Source organism: Zootoca vivipara, chromosome Z2 (genome assembly GCF_965207765.1).
Source record: "Zootoca vivipara chromosome Z2, rZooViv2.hap1.1, whole genome shotgun sequence".
NCBI classification, from domain to species: domain Eukaryota; kingdom Metazoa; phylum Chordata; class Lepidosauria; order Squamata; family Lacertidae; genus Zootoca; species Zootoca vivipara.
In genome coordinates, this window is record NC_142585.1 from 19611171 (window position 1) to 19628256 (window position 17086).

At 47.0% G+C, this 17086-nt stretch overlaps 1 protein-coding gene across 1 annotated transcript in view; it reads left to right on the forward strand.

Moving 5' to 3' along the window:
* MPP1 (MAGUK p55 scaffold protein 1) overlaps nt 1-17086 on the forward strand; it is a 34592-nt gene that overhangs the window by 11630 nt on the left and 5876 nt on the right. Inside the window, exons 2-8 of the mRNA XM_035113325.3 lie at nt 4764-4907; nt 6233-6311; nt 8439-8524; nt 9412-9480; nt 15075-15271; nt 16207-16313; nt 16764-16844. Coding sequence (XP_034969216.1) covers nt 4764-4907; nt 6233-6311; nt 8439-8524; nt 9412-9480; nt 15075-15271; nt 16207-16313; nt 16764-16844 — 763 coding nt within the window. The remainder of the gene's footprint in view (nt 1-4763; nt 4908-6232; nt 6312-8438; nt 8525-9411; nt 9481-15074; nt 15272-16206; nt 16314-16763; nt 16845-17086) is intronic.

Sequence of the window (17086 nt, forward strand, 5' to 3'; positions counted from 1 at the left end):
GGGCCCTTGATGAGGGCTGTCTGCTGCTTCACAGGTGCCTAATTCCCCTGGCAATAGCAGCCAGGTCTGAGAATCTGCCCACCATTTCCACAGTCCCTCAGAGTGTTGCTGCATGACCACCTCTGGGTCATTGTGGGAAATTCAAAATGGAGGGTGGTTTCCCTGCCACTACATACGGTATACTTCTGGGAAGGTGCTTGGGTTTTTGCTGCTGCTGCTGCTGCTGAGGTTGCTGACCCTCAAGGATAAGCTTTGTTGTCCACAAATCCCCAAGTTCCTGCTTCTAGCTCTCATTTCTCCTGATTACATCTGGATTATCTTCAGGACAAGGCACTGTTTAGCCAAAAAGCAAAGGTTGGGGACATGGGATTAGCCAATCAATGCAAAATACTTAACTAACTGAGGTTCTGCCCCCCTCCTAGCCTAAAGCCTGCACACACACCCCAACATAAATCCTGGCTACGCAGATGGCTGGGGGAAAGACTGTGTTGGGGGTGGGGATAACTTGACTATGCCAACCTTTGAGCCTATGGCCTGGAATGTGCTGCATTCTGGGGAAATCTTTGCTGAGCCCAGAGGTCTGGCATTGAACTGTGTGACAGGCTGCTTCAAGGAAGGAAGAACAGATAAGAGATGACTCTGGGCTGAGTCAGCTCCCCTGACGGGCACTTTGAACCCAGGCCAGGGTTGCCACCAGCAACTTCACTGAGGCAAAGGGAAAGGACATAAGAAGAGCCTGCTGGATCAGACCAAAGACCCAGCTAGTCCAGCATCCTGTTCTCACATAACCGACTGGTCCATCTTCTTCAGTGCTGTATACCCTGTATACCCTTCTAGATCAGTCCAAAGGCCCACTGCCGCGCAATTGTCCACGGCTGTGGTTTTGGTATGAATGTTGTTTCCTTTAGGCCAGGGGTACCCAATGTGACGTCCTCCAGATGTGGTTGGACTCCAGTTCCCATCAGCCCCAGCTAGCGTGACCAGTAGTCAGGAATAATGGGAGTTGGAGTCCAATAACAGCTGGAAGGAAGCACATTGACTTACCCCTGCTTTAGGCTATGTTTGCAGATGTTTAATCACTACTGGTAGGAAGCACTTAAGAATCACTATCCTAGGCTAGCAATGTTTCTGTGTGGATGGGCAGAGCCTGCTAAATGAAGTGATAAAACCCATAGGCTAACCAGGAACATCTGGGTTTGTTTGCATTAGCTTCAGCTGTCTCCAGAGGAATGGTAGAAAACACGAGCTGAACACGCAGTGAGATGTATGCCAACAGCACTGGGCAGAGGTAGGCCAAGGGGGCTAATGAGGTGTGCTGCAAACTGAACCTGGTGAGGTTAGCTCAGTAAATGGGTGAGAGTATTGTATTGGTCAGGGAAGTCAGTGAGTGTGTGTATATTCATCAAAATTGGAAATCTGTTTTTGTTATTGGAAGAAGTTGACGCTTGAATGGATGTGCGAATAAGACCCGAAGTTGGTTTGAGCTAAATCAGGGGTCCGCAAGGTTTACCTCGCCTGGGCCAGTTCACTCCAGCGGAGATCCCTCCGTGGGTTGGATTGTGTGTGCGCATGAGCGCGCACGCTTGCAATTTCCAGCATCAGCACATGTGCAGGTGCGATTTCCAGCGCCATGGAAGCAAGTCTTGCTGAGCGGGTGGCTGGTGGGCCGGTTAAATGACCCCCGTGGGCCTCAGGTTGCCAACCCTTGAGCTAAATGTTAAGTGATTGTAAGGGTTGCAGCAGACCCTTAGTCAGTGGCGGACTGTCAACGGCAACTGACTGTTATAATTAAATGGAACCTTCATTCTCCAAGGCAGGATAACTTTGGTTTCTTAGAGTAGTGGTTCCCAATTGCAGTGGCCCCCAGGGGGTCCACATAACCCACCCAGAGTCTGTGGCAACATTCACATAACAAAAACTACCATAGAAATAGCAACATTTTCAAAAGTAGGGGGCCCATGGCTTGGCTTTTGAAAGACAAGGGGTCCACAGTACTTAGCTAATTTTGAACCACTGCCTCAGAAGACAGGTGTGCAACCTGCTTACCAGGCCCTCACCCTCCAACCCCAGAGAGAGGAAGAGAGAGTGAATAAAGATGAGAGAAAGAAGGGGTGACCCACAATTTTGCTCCAACCCTTCTTACTCCCACCAATATGCAGCAACACATCCTTTAGTATTCTATCCATGATATTTTATCTGCGCCATCAGAATGAATTTCAGGAACCAAAAAGTCATACTGAAAAGTATGACTTTTGAGCCATCTGGTCAAAAAGTGCAACCAGGCATTTCGTTTGGGTGACTGTAACCCTACCGGTAGTTTAACGAGCCATTTGGCATCTAGCTTATATATCTGAGTTTCTAGCACTGCTCCCAACTATTTGCCTCCAAGGGATGTGGCCCTTGATCTCTCCAAAAGATTACCCATCCTTGCTTTAGAGGCCCGGGGTTGGTGTAGATGGGTTTACTCTATCTCTTGAGGGGGTGGTGCCATTTTAGCAGAATTGGGTAAGGGAGGAGAAGACTTTGTCCCCAGTTCCCCCAACAGTCTAGCACCAGCCTAATGAACTAAAGCCTTTCCACCCTGACACTGAAATGGAAAACAGTCAGTGCTGTTTATATATGCTCAGTTGCTTGAAACCAGCTTAAAGTCTAGAAGAGATAAGACCTTTCCAGGGACTGTTAATATGTTTTTGTTGTGCTTTTGTTCTTTAACAGGCTTTAATCATCAATCCATTGTGTCCTTTGTCTGCTTCTGGAAGATAAGAGCAAGAGCAAGGGCTAAACTATGTGAAAGGATTCTGGTTAGGGGGTATCCTTCAAAATGTGGCTTTGCACATGGGTGAGCTTGGGCTGCTGTTACTGGAATGAAGCAGAATATATGTTTGTCATTCAGTCTTTTGAAGTTGTCACTTTTTTTACACTAATAACAGCCATTCTGAGGTTGACCAGATCTTTGGTTCGTGGTTTGTGTGTGTTAACTCTTCTTCTCCCGGGACTTGCAAGACTCTGGTGACAACTGAGAGTATAGCGTTTGAAAGCTGGTTCAAGTGCAGGCCTGTTTCTCTTGAGAGATGGTTCGGTGCCAGACCAGTGCATAGTCTGCAGTTCTATCCAAGTTCAGGCAGTGTGATTGGAGTCCAGAATTCAGCATCCGAGAAGCTGAGGTTCCCCCCCCCCCTTCTTTTCTTTTGTTACACGCAACAAGATTCTATCTTATGTATGTAAATTGCAATCATAGGTTTGATGATGTGTGGGCAATTGCTTGGCAAAGCCTCAAAAGCTGTAGGAGCTTTTGAAACAGTTGGTTGTTGAATGTTAATGCTGATGTGTTTGTACAAAACTTGCACAGAGGTCACACAATGCTGCCTGTTTGTTGAGCTTAAGTGCATATGTTTTCAAAGCACTGCTTGCAACTGGACACAAGTCAAACTTCATCCCTTTTGTAAGTGCACCTCAGCTCTTAGCTGACAATTTCCTCCCCTTCCCCCCCCCCACCTGCCAGCAAAGTGTAGGAGCACAGGAGCGTATAGTTCTTGGGCAACCTGAACCCCTGTTCCCCAAAGGCTTCTTGCTCAACTTAAAGATAAAATCAAGCAAATGAAATGAAACAGATCAGTCGTTCCTCAACTTTTTCATCCATAGAGTCTTTGAAAATTGCTGGAGCATGGTGGAGCTGGCTGGTTTTCTCAGACTGCCTGATAGTCTAGCTAGGAAGGTACCATCCTTGCAGTTGTAGGCTTGTTCCCATGTTGCACTGGACACAGGTACAAGATGTCTCCACACATGTACAAATGCTTGTGTGAAAGAGTGCATACTTGTCAGTTTGTACAGCTCCGCTGCTGTGTACACAGCCTGTACACTTGTGGAACATTACATGTTAATAAATACACAACTGTACAGCTAAATTATTTTAGTATGCAGGTACACATGTTGTAGACTGGTTGAATGTAACATGTGAACAATCACTAGAGCAGTATCAATTTCGTGGGAAGGAAAGCTGTTTTGCTTCTGGATTAAGTATGAAAAAATGAACGTTTCTTCTGCACCAGTATCATTGTTAAAACTAGCTCAATATTATTAAAATCATGGACTCCAGCCAGGGACTTGTAAGCCTTTTCAATAATCAGGCCCTAAAGAGAATTCGATCTCTGGCAGGAAAAGAAAAGCGTAAAGGCAAGTATGGGTATTCTACCCTGTTCTATGACAGTTTCTGTGAACCATCTGAGTCTCTGAACCTCTGAAACAGATTGTTCTAAAATGAACTGGTCTTAAATTTGGGCTCTCCTCTGTCTTGGCAGAGTTGGCCATGCATAGAAAGTGCACTCCTGATATTTTTGCTGAATATAAGATGAGGGAATAAGCATTCCTTGGCGCAAGATTTTGACTCATTCATTCATGTTAGCCAAGAGTATATGACAGCCATGATTGTGGCCAATTTGACTTGTCATCCCATGGCTGTAATGTTTTCAGGAACAGCTGAGGGCACTGAAGGTGACCGTCCTCAATCACTAAAAGCTAGAAGAGAGAGAACATGTAGCAGCCAGGCAGCCAAAACATAAATCCATGCTGTGTTAGGACCCAGCAGCTGCCATCATGAGCACGATATTGACTCAGGGATAGGAGCAGGGAATGGATGGTTGAGTTTAATACTTCTTGGGCTAAAGTTTCCAGTTTGGTGTGGCTTCGGGGAGACCAGGATACAGCAGGGCCTGGGTACTGCTCCTAAACTTGGGGTTTTGTTTTGTTTTATTTTGCCTTTACAGGCAGTTCCATCCTCAATGAATGCAGTTTCCGAGGATATTTACTCCAATGGCTCAGCCACGCTGGGCAGCCCAGCCCACACAAATGGCCGGGAGATACGGAAAATGAGGTTCATCCAGTTTGAAAAGGTCGCAGAGGAGCCCATGGTGAGCTGGTGGAGCTAGAGTGCTTCAAGTCCTTGTGGTTATAGGCACTGGGGTGGTGGTGGTGGAATACTTCTCTTGCTCCTGGGCAAACTTCTGGGCTTAGACCAGGCACCCCCAAACTTCGGCTAGGGATCATGGGAGTTGTAGACCAAAACATCTGGAGGGCCGCAGTTTGGGGATGCCTGGCTTAGACGGACAGGTGAAAGGCTTTAATGAGCTCAAAGCTTCTGGCTGTGCGCAGCTTGGCTGAAGTTGAGATTTCCTCTTCACTTGAGAGATGTTTTATCCCTAACTCTCTTGTAGCCATGGAAGGATCCTCCAGGAGCAAGACCTAGAAATGGGGAACATGTGGCCCTCTGGATGTAGCTGGATTACAACTCCCATCATGCCTGAATATTGGTCATACTGGCTGGAGCTGTTGGGAGTTGGAGTCCAGCAATGTTTGGGGGGCTACGGGTTTCCCCATTCTTGTCCTAAGTAGAAGCAGTGCCAGTTCCCATGTTTTGGAAATACCCCCAGTGCCTCCCATTCCTAGTGATTCTAGTTCCTCATTGCTGCCATCTACACCACCTCCTCCTCTAACCTTATTATTGCTACTGCCAGCCAATTGTAGAATGGTTGAGTTGGAAGGGACCATGAGGGTCATCTAGCCCAACCCCCTGCAATGCAGGATTCTTTTGCCCAACTTGGGGCTCAAACCCATGGAGATTAAGAGTTTCACACTCTAGCAAATGACCTACGCTGCACCTATCAACAAGCAGGCAGTGGCATCAACTGACCCTTCTTGTCATCTGCTCCATTGCTGTGTGGGCCAGAGTGAGGCTGCCCATTGGTCCATCTAATTACACTGACTGACAACCCCTCTCCAGGCTTTCAGGCAGGAGACATTCCCAGTCTTATCTAGAGATGCCAGGAATAGAACCTGGGGCCTTTTGCATGCAAAGCAGATGTTCTACTACTGAGCTAGGACCCATTCTCTGTGAAAGGCAGATGAGCAAGCAAGTTGCAGCGGTGAAGAGGATAAGCCAGGCTCAGAGTATTCTGGTCAGCTGCATGGATCCCCCACTGGGGTATGGGGCCCTTGGCAGATCCCAATCCTTGCCAACCCTTTGCACAAGTTCTGACCTGGAAAGAGAAGTGTTAGCCGGCAGCTGTTACGTACAAGGGAAATGAACAGAGATTGAGTCAGGCCAGGAGTTTCCCCTCCTGGATGAGTCTCCTGGGGCTGCCTCTGGTACAGAGATAGGCCAGGAGGAGCCTCTGCAGAGAAGCAAAGTCTTCATACTGTAGCTTTGATCTAGATTGTCACAGACTTTCTGTTCCAGGGTATCACGCTGAAGCTGAATGAGAAGAAGAGCTGTATGGTGGCCAGAATCCTCCATGGAGGCATGATCCACAGGCAAGGTAAAGAGCAGTAGCAGGCCTGGAATTTATTTATTTTTAATCCCTAGGAACTAGCGCCAATAGAGGCTGATGTCTATTGGGCAGAAAGGAAGGAGACCCAACAGTTGGCAGAGCCTGAGCCCAATTCTACTTTGGAACCAACTAGTTCTACTTTTTGTGTCTCTCTTCCTACCTCCTGAGTTCTGCAGGCCAGGCCCACTTATTAATTTTATTTATTTATTGAATTTTATATACCTGCTTCCCTAAAGCCGGAGGTCTCAGGATGGTTCACAGAACAAAATCAAAATATAAAACCACAAAATGTATACAGTAGTACCTTGTAAGTCGAATAGCTTAGTTCCCAAACGTTTTCACTCCCGAATGTCGCAAACCCAGAAGTGACTGTTCCAGTGTGCAAACTATTTGTGGAAGCTGAGTGTCCAATGGGGCTTCCGTCACTTCCGATTGGCTGCAGGAGCTTTGGTTTTCAAACATTATGGAAGCTGAATGGACTTCCAGAATGGATTCCGTTCGACTTCCAAGGTATGAATGTAATCAAAAGCAACCACCCAATAACTTCTTGGGTGACAATCCTGTCATTTCCTCCTCCAGCTCCCGGTTGCCATAGACTCTTGGATTTATTTATTTTTGTCCCTGTCCGAGAATATGATGAGATTTTACACTGCATGGAAAGGCAAATTCTTCCTTTCCCCATTAGATGGAATGGAGAGTTTCCCTTCTGCCTTTAAAATAAAGGTGTTTTAGTGGTGGGGGAAGAGATAGGCTTGGACAACTAAGCACCCCGATGGAGATCAGAGTAGATCTCTCTTCCTTGTACCAGAGAGCAAGGAGTTTGGGCCAGTGGTGGGACCTCTGCCTGGTGCTGCTGTTCATTGCTGGACATTTTCCCCTCCATCACCAGTTTCTCAGCTGCCAGGCCTCTGGTTGTGTTGCGCTGGTGAGCAATGGTAGTGGTTTTGAACGGGATCCAAGCCAGTGTGTGGCTTTGATATGCCACCCGCCATGTTAGATTACGAGGTCAGGCATTGCATTTTGCTTATTCCAGTATGGTGGGCAAGGGCGCCAACTCCTGGGAGCCGAGCCCTTTTGGGGCCCACAGTCATAGGGTGGAGGCGGCCAAGCGCTGAGCCAACTGCAGTGTGGCTTCAGTGGCTGGCTCCTCCTCCTCTTGCTGCTGCAGCTGCTGTGGAGTGACAGGAGGGTCAAAGCAGCCCCCTGCCATTGACAGCAGCAGAAGGAGAAGGCACTGGCCATTGAAGCTGTGCTGCTGTCGCATTCGGCTTCACTTCCAGCTCCTGGTGTTACACATGTGACATTGCCCCCCCCCCCCGGTGGTGGGCTTGGCTCTCATTCAGAAGTCTTGCTAGCGCCCAGGTGAGTGACTGCTAGAAGCAGCATGGCTTGGCAGGATGAGGCCAGTCAGCGAGGAGGCCTTCTGAGTCCTAGAGCACTTGCGAATTCCCTGGCCATGCCTCTTCCCGATGCTGGGCTTGAAAGGAGCCACCCTTCCCTCCTGTCCAAAACAACTGTTAACTCTCTAAGGAAGTTACAGGTAGGTAACTTCTGACGTAGTCGAAACAAAAAATAAAAAAAATCCTTCCAGTAGCACCTTAGAGACCAACTAAGTTTGTCATTGGTATGAGCTTTCATGTGCATGCACATGAAAGCTCGTACCAATGGCAAACTTAGTTGGTCTCTAAGGTGCTACTGGAAGGAATTTTTTTATTCTCTAAGGAAGAACTTAGGAAGTGAGCTCCTTTTGCATGAATAGCAGCAGTAGCTCAAGTATTGGGTTCACCGTGTGTTTTTATAAAAGCAAACCAATTCTGAAGCATTTCAGGCGTATTCACTCATGTGAATTCATAGTTTAGTTTTTTTTTTCAGTTCAGTAATGCGAGTCTCACAAGTACCGTACCATGTTTAAACTGCTTCTAGTGATGTGCTTTTTAAAAAATTGTTTTCATTTTTACTACAGTCTAGTAAAAGTGTAGCCTTTGCCTAGTCCCAGGAGTTGCCAGTGTGGTGCCTGTTTATCAGCAGCTGTTGTCCTCTCTAGCTACTATTTAGACTCTTGTCTGCTGCTGTTGGCACTGCCTTGCTTCATGAGGTCCATGTCTCCTCTGGCAGGCTCCCTTCATGTGGGGGATGAGATCCTAGAAATCAATGGGAAGAGTGTCGCCAACCAATCTGTAGACCAGCTGCAGAAGATACTGGTAGGTACCAGGGATGGAGGGAACTGAGTTTTCTCTTTCAGGAGCAGCAATCTGCTGTGATTCTTCCTGACCCTTTAAAAGATAATTGAGCATGAATTATTCCAATCTGTAGGAGCCGGTGAACCTTAGGTTCCATCCCCCCCACCTCTTTGTTTTATCATTTCTCCCAGCTAAAAAAAACCCAGCAGGAAGTTAAAGTGTTCTTGCTGGGAGCCTCTTTTGACTTTGCCTTGAAATCAGCAAGGTGTAGAAAAGGACTGGGCTCATATGAAAGCCAGAAACAGGCTCGACTGGAATATCCTAGAGATCCCCAAAGCCGGCAGTAGCCCAGATTCTTTACTGCATAGATGGGCAACTTGTGGCCCTTTGGATGTTGTTGGACTAGAAACTCCCATCCGGTGTGGCCAGTGACCAGGGATGATTAATTACTGCCTCGTCTTAATGGGATTTGTTTCGTTTCGTTGTGTACCTATGGATGTTTATCTTTTAATGTAACTGGTTTTTATACTTTGTAAACTCCTTAGAAGCCTAGTTTGGCAACAGGCAGTACATAATTGATGATCTTAGTAGTAGTCCAACAAACACGGGGAGATTCAGAGGTTGCACCCCTCTGCTCTGTGGGCACAGAATGCCCGGGCATCTCTGCACTGAAAGCTAAGTATAGAAATTTAAGATGGGAAAACTAGGAAGTACCATCAAGGAAGTACCATCTCTCTGTCTCTTATGCTTTTCATAGTTGCACTGAACTTTAGCTGGTGGAGCTTTTCTCAGTTCTAGGAGACAGGTTGCAACTGCAGAAGCGCTGAGCTATACAAGAAGAGGTTGTGATCTACGTTGTGTGGCTGATTTAGCAGAGGTTGATTCTCTCCTTTTCCTTTGTCCATCAGAAAGAAACTAAGGGAACCATTTCCCTAAAGGTCATTCCCAACCAGCAAAGCCGCATTCCTGCCCTCCAGGTAGGTGGTAGCACTTCCACCTTCAAATCAGTGGATTGGTTGCATGAGCTTAAATTCTGTGCCTCTAAGCCAAAAACTCTGCACTGCAGAAAAGATGAATTCAGCAGCTGGTATTTAAATTAGGTGCATATTCGTAATCCCCCCCCAGCATTCTGCTTTTGCCTAATCATGGAGTGGGAGAAAGAAGGGTGTGGAGTCAGGATCTGTGCCTGACCATTGGGAATCCTATGCAGTCCCCACCACCCCTATCCTAATCCTTTGATCATCACCACACACTTAGGGCCACATTCACACCATACATTCAAAGTTCTGTGATGCCACTTCAAACAGTTTAATGGCTTCCCCTAAACTAAGAATCCTCGGTACACTGTAGTTTGTCAAGGATGCTGCGAGTTGTTGGGAGACCCCTGTTCCTCTCAAAGAGCTACAGTTCTCAGAGTGGTTTGACAATCTATCCCTCTTCCCAGGGAACTCTGGGAGTTGTTGGAATAGAGATCTCCAACTCTCAATGCTCTTAACAAACTATAGTTTCCAGTATCCTGGGGTGGGGGGAGGATGCCATGGTTGTTTAAAGTGCAAAATTGGGCTTTAAATGTACGGTGTGAATGTGGCCTTGGATTGCTTGAAAAGGGGGGTTTGGTATGTTTATGGAAAATAATTGATCTATCACCTAATTTCCTCCCAAGCTGCACCCAACTGCCTTAATCCTGGTGTCATTGGTAGCATCTGGTGCAGGGCAGGTAAAGACTGTTTGGTGTTGGCTACAAACCTTGGTGCCTTTGCCTGATTTTGAACTGCGAAGGCAAAGGAGAAAGTGTCACCTGATGTCATGGTGGCGTCGGTTGATTCACACGTGGTTGGTCAGGCGGGTGGCTGAACAGAAAGGGCACCCACCCTTGGGTTAGAGTCTTTTTCAGCTGAAGGACCACATTCCCTTTTATTCACCTGTCTGGGGCTGGGCCCAGTCATGGGTGGAGCCAGAGGCAAAAGCGGGCATGGCAACTGATGTACATATTCCCTGTGTATAGTAGGGTGCTTTATACACAAGCAAGCAAGAGGCATTATCGATGGACTTCTTTCACCCAGGTGAAAGAGGTGGAGCAAGGCCCATGAGAGGTGTGCCTGGGAAGAGTCCCTAGGGCCAGACAGAGGTTGGAGGGTCGGATTTGGCCTCTAGGCCTGAGGTTCCCCCACACCTGCTTTGGATAGCCAAGGTGCTGCCTTCCAGATGTTGCTGCTTTTCATCTCCCATCCTCCCCTGACCATTGGCCAGGATGGGAGTTGTAGCCCAAAAACCGTGTTGGCAACTCCTGACTTAAAGCTGCAGAAAGGTATATTCACCCATAATTTGCCTAGTAGTCCTTTTAGCCAGACATGTGAGTGAGCAGAAGTTAACACCTGTCATGGTAATATAGATAGCCAGACAGTTCCCAAGTCATCCATTTTTGCTGGGCCATATAGGAATAGCATGCTTATGGCCTCTCTCTCTCTCTCTCTCTCTCTCTCTCTCTCTCTCTCTCTCTCTCTCTCTCTCTCTCTCTCTCTGTGTGTGTGTGTGTGTGTGTGTGTGAGAGAGAGAGAGAGAGAGAGAGAGAGAGAGAGAGAGAGAGAGAGAGAGAGAGAGAGAGAGAGAGAGTGTTTGGGTGCCTTTTACCTTTGTGCTCAGGTGGCGCTGTGGGTTAAACCACTGAGTCCTAGGGCTTGCTGATCAGAAGGTCAGCGGTTTGAATCCCTGCAACGGGGTGAGCTCCCGTTGTTCACTCCCAGCTCCTGCCAACCTAGCAGTTTGAAAGCACGTCAAAGTGCAAGTAGATAAATAGGGACCGCTACAGTGGGAAGGTAAATGGCGTTTCCGTGTGCTGCTCTGGTTTGCCAGAAGCGGCTTTGTCATGCTGGCCACATGACCTGGAAGCTGTACGCTGGCTCCCTCGGCCAGTAAAGCGAGATGAGCACCGCAACCCCAGAGTCGGTCACAGCTGGACCTAATGGTCAGGGGTCACTTTACCTTTATAGTTCCCTATCAGTTGCCCTCCAAAGCGGGATCTTCTCCTCTTCACTCTTTCGTGCTGTTTTGTCACCCGCTGACACTGTATGGGGATGTGGTATGTGAGACCGGTCAAGTTCTTCCTGAAGAAATCAGCCCACTCGTGGTACTGTTGAGGCTGTGCAGCTGTTACTAAGACAACATAGAGGCCTGTGCTGTGCTTCTGTTGCTAAGACAATGCAGATGCCTGATGTTGTTGTGCTGCTGTTTTCCTTCCTGGGCTGTTAATTTCCCAGGGTCGGGGTAGCTGTGTTCCTTTGTTACAGAAAAAACCAGTGGCAAAAATAAGAGACTTGTGGCACTTTAAAGTATAAGAGTATTTTATTGTGCCGTATTAAATTCTCAAATAAATCTGTTCTAAGATGCCAGGAGATTCTTTCTCTGCACCAATTCAGTTTTTTGAGGGGTGGGTGGGTTCATGAATGTGTCTCTATTTTGCCATTTTTGTACCCACATGATGCAACACAATGATTTGAGTAGTCCTCGAGTGAATTCTACCAGCTGCAGAACATCCAGCCAGTCGCTTTTCTCCTCTCCTTCTGAGTTTGTCTAATCTGAGGCAATTAGGCTGCTGTCCTATTTTTAGTGCTCGTTCCTCATTAATCATTTCCATATGGCAACAGCGGTGCATTCTTTGCTTTAAAAATAATAGTCAAATTCTGCACCAATAGAACCCACGTTTTTGGCATAAGGAAACGAAAAGAACAAACTGAATTTCTGCATCTGAGAAAATAATTTGTACAAATTAGACATGCTGTATCTGTATATTTTTGCTCATCTACTCATTATCAAAATCCATTCCCTGCCTCTCAAAATATTAAAGGGGAAAAATGCATGCAGCAGTCATCACATATACTGATTGTGGTCTCCGATCTTTGAGTGCTGGTCCTTATGTAGCCAGCAGGGAACAAATCCCGCACCCCCACCCCATGTGGATGACCTGTTGATCATTGGGACTTGATGCCCCGCATGAAATGGAAGACTACCAGAATAAAACTTACTCTGCTGCCCACCTTACAGTGAGCAGCGATAGGGCCAGGCAGATTTCTCTGTTCCAAATCTTGGACAGTACCACTGAAAATATCCTGTTTGGACGCCCACTTGCCGTATCTCTTCTGACAGGGAGGCCCAAAGCAAGGCTCTAGAAGGCAAACAGAGGTTTTTGGGCAGCAGGGTCACATGCAGAAAGATGAGTCACTTGTGCAATTCTACTCTTCCTACTCATAGGGATGGGAAAGTTAGTCCTCAAGCAGCTGAAGCCCCACCCTCTAACCACTGCTGAGCTCTCTGCGGCGATTATGCTGGTTTCTGGGATTTCACAATATGTTTCCCATCCACTCCCAAGCCCACAAAATGCATTTTCTCTCGCACTTCCCTCTGCCCTTCCTGGCCTATTTAACCATTGCTTGGAAAGCAGAAGCTGTTCAGGGGAAGCTTTTCCTTATGCGTGGGGACCCAGTGCTGAGAGAAATGCCCCTTCCTTAATGTCCTCTTACTCTGTAGCTGTTAAGAGTTGCCGTTGGCAACCTTCACTCTACATGAGATGGCCAGGACAAAGGATGGTGGGGAAGAAGCCAAAGCGGTAAATGAGAGACTAGTGTGCCTTGAGTAAACAGAAGTGCTGGTCTGGTGTGGAGATTGCAGCCTGGGTCCCCTCTGCACTATGATATCATCCTAAACTTTATTGCACTAGCCAAAGGCCATAGCTTCATTCACAAAGGGAACAAAAAGAAAAGGAACAGTAGCTCTGCAAGGGTTCTCACCTACCCATGCATTGAAGGAAGCCTGAGGAGGAACTGTAGCTCTTTGAGCATATACTTTCCCAGGCTTTATCCCTGGCATCTCAGTTTTAAAAAATGTGCCAGGTGAGCACTGTACATGTGTACAGTGAGCAATTTTTACCTGGAAATGCCCCCGCCCTGGCCACAGTCCCCACTTGGATCACTCCATCCCTTTCTGCAGTTCCTCTTGTTTGTTTGTTTGTTTGCTTGCTTGCTTGCTTTGAAAGAAACGCAGATGGGCAAAGTGTCTAACCTGGTACAAGACAACTTTCTGTGTTTCCTAAAGTGTAAAGGTAACATGAGAAGGGGGGTGGGGAGGAGTTTGAAAGAGAATGGAATTCCAGTCCTGGCAGTGCTTTTTTTCTAGGCTAAGAGGTGCCAGAACTCACCATGTATGCCTCCGTTGTTCTCTCATAAAGGCAATGGCACCTACCTGAGAGGTGCCGGAACGGAGTGAGTTCTGGATGAAAAAGGGTCCTGGGTGCTGGAATAGAGAAGGCACGTATTGGCACAACTAAAGCTCTGTTCAGATTATACATTTTTCAGAGACAAGGCTCCAAGTGCAGTCCTAACATTGCAAGTCTCTTAACCTTGCTTAAATACATTCAGGAGTGGGGCATAAGCTTGCACAATCATTCTTTTACTTTTCCTCCTCCCTTCTCCCTCCCTCGCTTTCCAGTACCAACCACAGTTTATGTTACTCCTATTAATGCTGCACGCCTTGGCCCACTAAAACAGAGGTTACCATATGAGCCAGCTACTATGCACAGCATTCAACTTGTGCAATAGGGCTTCCCCCCTTCTCCTCCCATGGAGTCCTGCTCCCCCCCAACCCCAGAAACCCTGAACAGTGCACAGGGGGAGTAGAGGAGGGGTGTTCTGTCCGACAAGCTACAATGCTTGCCCTAACGGAACCACCGCCATTGAAAACTATAGTTTGTGGTGGGTTTGCAAGCCAGGATTTTGAGGGAATGTGGCTTTTGTTAACTGTGGCATGTACTGGTTTGCATGCAATGTGAGATCATGATGATGCGTAAAGAGCAATCCCCATCGATATTAATTGGACTGAACTTTCAGCATTTGAGCCTATAGTTGTGGAATTTGTGTTTAATCCAGAGTTTAGCTGTATTAAGGAAGTTCCTGAAAATCCTGCAACAACGTAGCCCTTGAAGCATGTCCTTTCAAGCGAAAAATAAAAACTAAACCGTGTGTCTAATTTTGAAGGTATCCAAGAATAGGCATTTAGGCCAAGTGGACTCATGTTCTGCTTCTGAAACAACAAATTGCTCTTGGCAAATGCTGATGTTCTTGTTTTTTTGTTTTACAATTTTACAATTTTAGGGAGGCTTTAATACTCAATTTTTTTCTCTTCCAGCTAAGCAGTTAAACACAATAGTCCTTGTTCACCGCAGCATGTATTTCATGTTTCACAAGGGAAGTCTTAAGACCTAAGAGGTCAGCTGTGTATCCTGCTAACTTCAGATAATAAGCTGTCCATCTATTTGGCAGCAGCTTTCTCTACAGTGGCATAAGCAATGGCTGTATTGCAAATCAGTAACATCATCATCTTCTTCTTCTTCATCATCATTATTATTAATAATATACTGTAGACAGACTTACAAACAATTACTAAAATTTTGGCTGCCCTACATTCCAGTCCTTCTTGCATCCAGTTTAACCCCTTGCCTGCCTAAGCAGTGCTACCTCCTGCAAGTTGAAGGGTATTTCCTGACTTTAATCTTGAGCTCTGGTTCTTTCTCTCGCTACAGATGTTCATGAAAGCCCAGTTTGACTATGACCCCCGGAAGGACAGCCTGATTCCTTGCAAAGAAGCTGGGCTGAAGTTCCAAACAGGAGACATCATTGAGATCATCAACAAGGATGATAGCAATTGGTGGCAGGGCCGCGTGGAGGGTTCTTCCAATGGATCCGCAGGACTCATCCCTTCCCTGGAGCTACAGGAATGGTATGGCCTTTAGATGAGGCCCCTGCCTGCATAGTGCCCATCCCAGCTGGATCTCTTCAGGCTCCTCCCATCTTGTGATAGGATCTCTGGTGTTGCCTACAGAAGACATTTTCAACCTTTTCTGACCCAGGAACCACTTTTAACCCAAACATGCATTGGGGGACCATATTTTTTGCTTGGTGGTAGTGCTCCTGTTACAAAGACCAGTGGCCTGCAGCATCTTGATATTGGCATTTGGCTTCCTTGCCTTCTCTTTTCATGAGTATTCAAAACTCTTAATTCCACCCATTCCAGTTGTGGGTTTTACATCAGCCCTAGAGCCTGTCTTCAATGTAGCAGAGTGCACTGCAAACCACAGACTCTCCGAGACAGAAATAATGCTATAGATTTGTTGGCTTCAGAAGAGCTAAGGTGCTCCAGAGGCCAAAACAAGACCTCAAATGTTTGAGGCAACCAATGCGTCCTCATTTTGACCTACGAATCATTACATTTGCCTTTTGATGTTCCTGACGATCCATGCTTCAGTTCTACAGAACAGATGTGGGGAGCCTTCTGCCCTCAGATATTGCTGAGCTTCAACTCTCATCACCCCTGGCCATTGCTTGCTTGGGCTAATGGGAGTTGGAGTTCTTCCTGTTTGCCGAATGCTCTCCCTGGGGAGGCTTGCCTGGCACCTTGGATGAAGGGCAGTATAGAAATTAAATGAGGTAATTATCCTCACCATCATTCAGCAACATCTGAAGGGCCAAAGTTTCCCCACGTCTGCCATAGAAAGTCCTCAGATTTGTTGTTCCTCTCCCCCCCCACACACACTTTGAAGGACAGAGATCATTGCCTTTATTAAGCCATCAGTTGGTCAGGGAAAGGGAAAGAGGAGGCCTGATTTTATTGCCACTTTCTTCTTACTACGACATACCTTTTCCCCTTTCCTGCAGGCGCGTTGCAAGCATGCCCCAGGGCAACCCCAGCGAAGCCCAAAGCTGTAGCCCTTTTGGAAAGAAGAAGAAATGCAAAGACAAGTACCTGGCAAAGCACAGCTCAAGTGAGCACCTCCTTGTCCCCCTCCTCCACTGTTGTCCCACATTCCTTTTTTTCCACAAGGGGGTCCTGCCTTCAGGGTGAAACCAGGGGTTGGGAGCTTCTAGTTGGTGGATCAAATTTGGCCCAGCACAGGTGTTAATTCAGCCTGGGAGGCTGTTTTCCCCAAACCACATGCACCATATGAGATGTCTGGTGCAGGGCAGGGAATGATGCAACTGTTCATCAAAAGTTCCTCAGGGGGAAGATCCATGCAGAAGGCAGGCTTCAAGTCACCACCAACATTGTTCAAGCCTGTGGAGCCGTGGTGCTTCAAAGCTCTTTGCAGGCCCTGCATGGTGCTTTGAAGTCATGACGTTCATCTCCTGGTGTCATTGTGATGTCAGGTGATTGACAGGGTGTGGGGACCTTTGGGGCTCAGTTAAGGATCTTCTTTTCTGTCTCTCTCTCCTAGTTTTTGATCAGTTGGATGTGGTGTCCTATGAGGAGGTGGTGAGACTGCCAGCTTTCAAGCGGAAGACCCTGGTGCTTATAGGTATCCAATTGCACAGTACAACCCACGTAGCTGACTTGTCTCTAAAGGATAAAGGAATATTGAAATATGTAGCACGTAGTCAAAGCTATATGTGCTCTTATACCCAGCCCCACTCCAGCAGCCAATGGATTTCAACCCAGGGCTAGTTCTACTCTGAGTAGACATGGTCAAGTGAATGGACAAAAAAGGATTGTGGAGTGCGGAGATGAGAGGCTAGATAAGGTCATTTATATTCTGGTTAA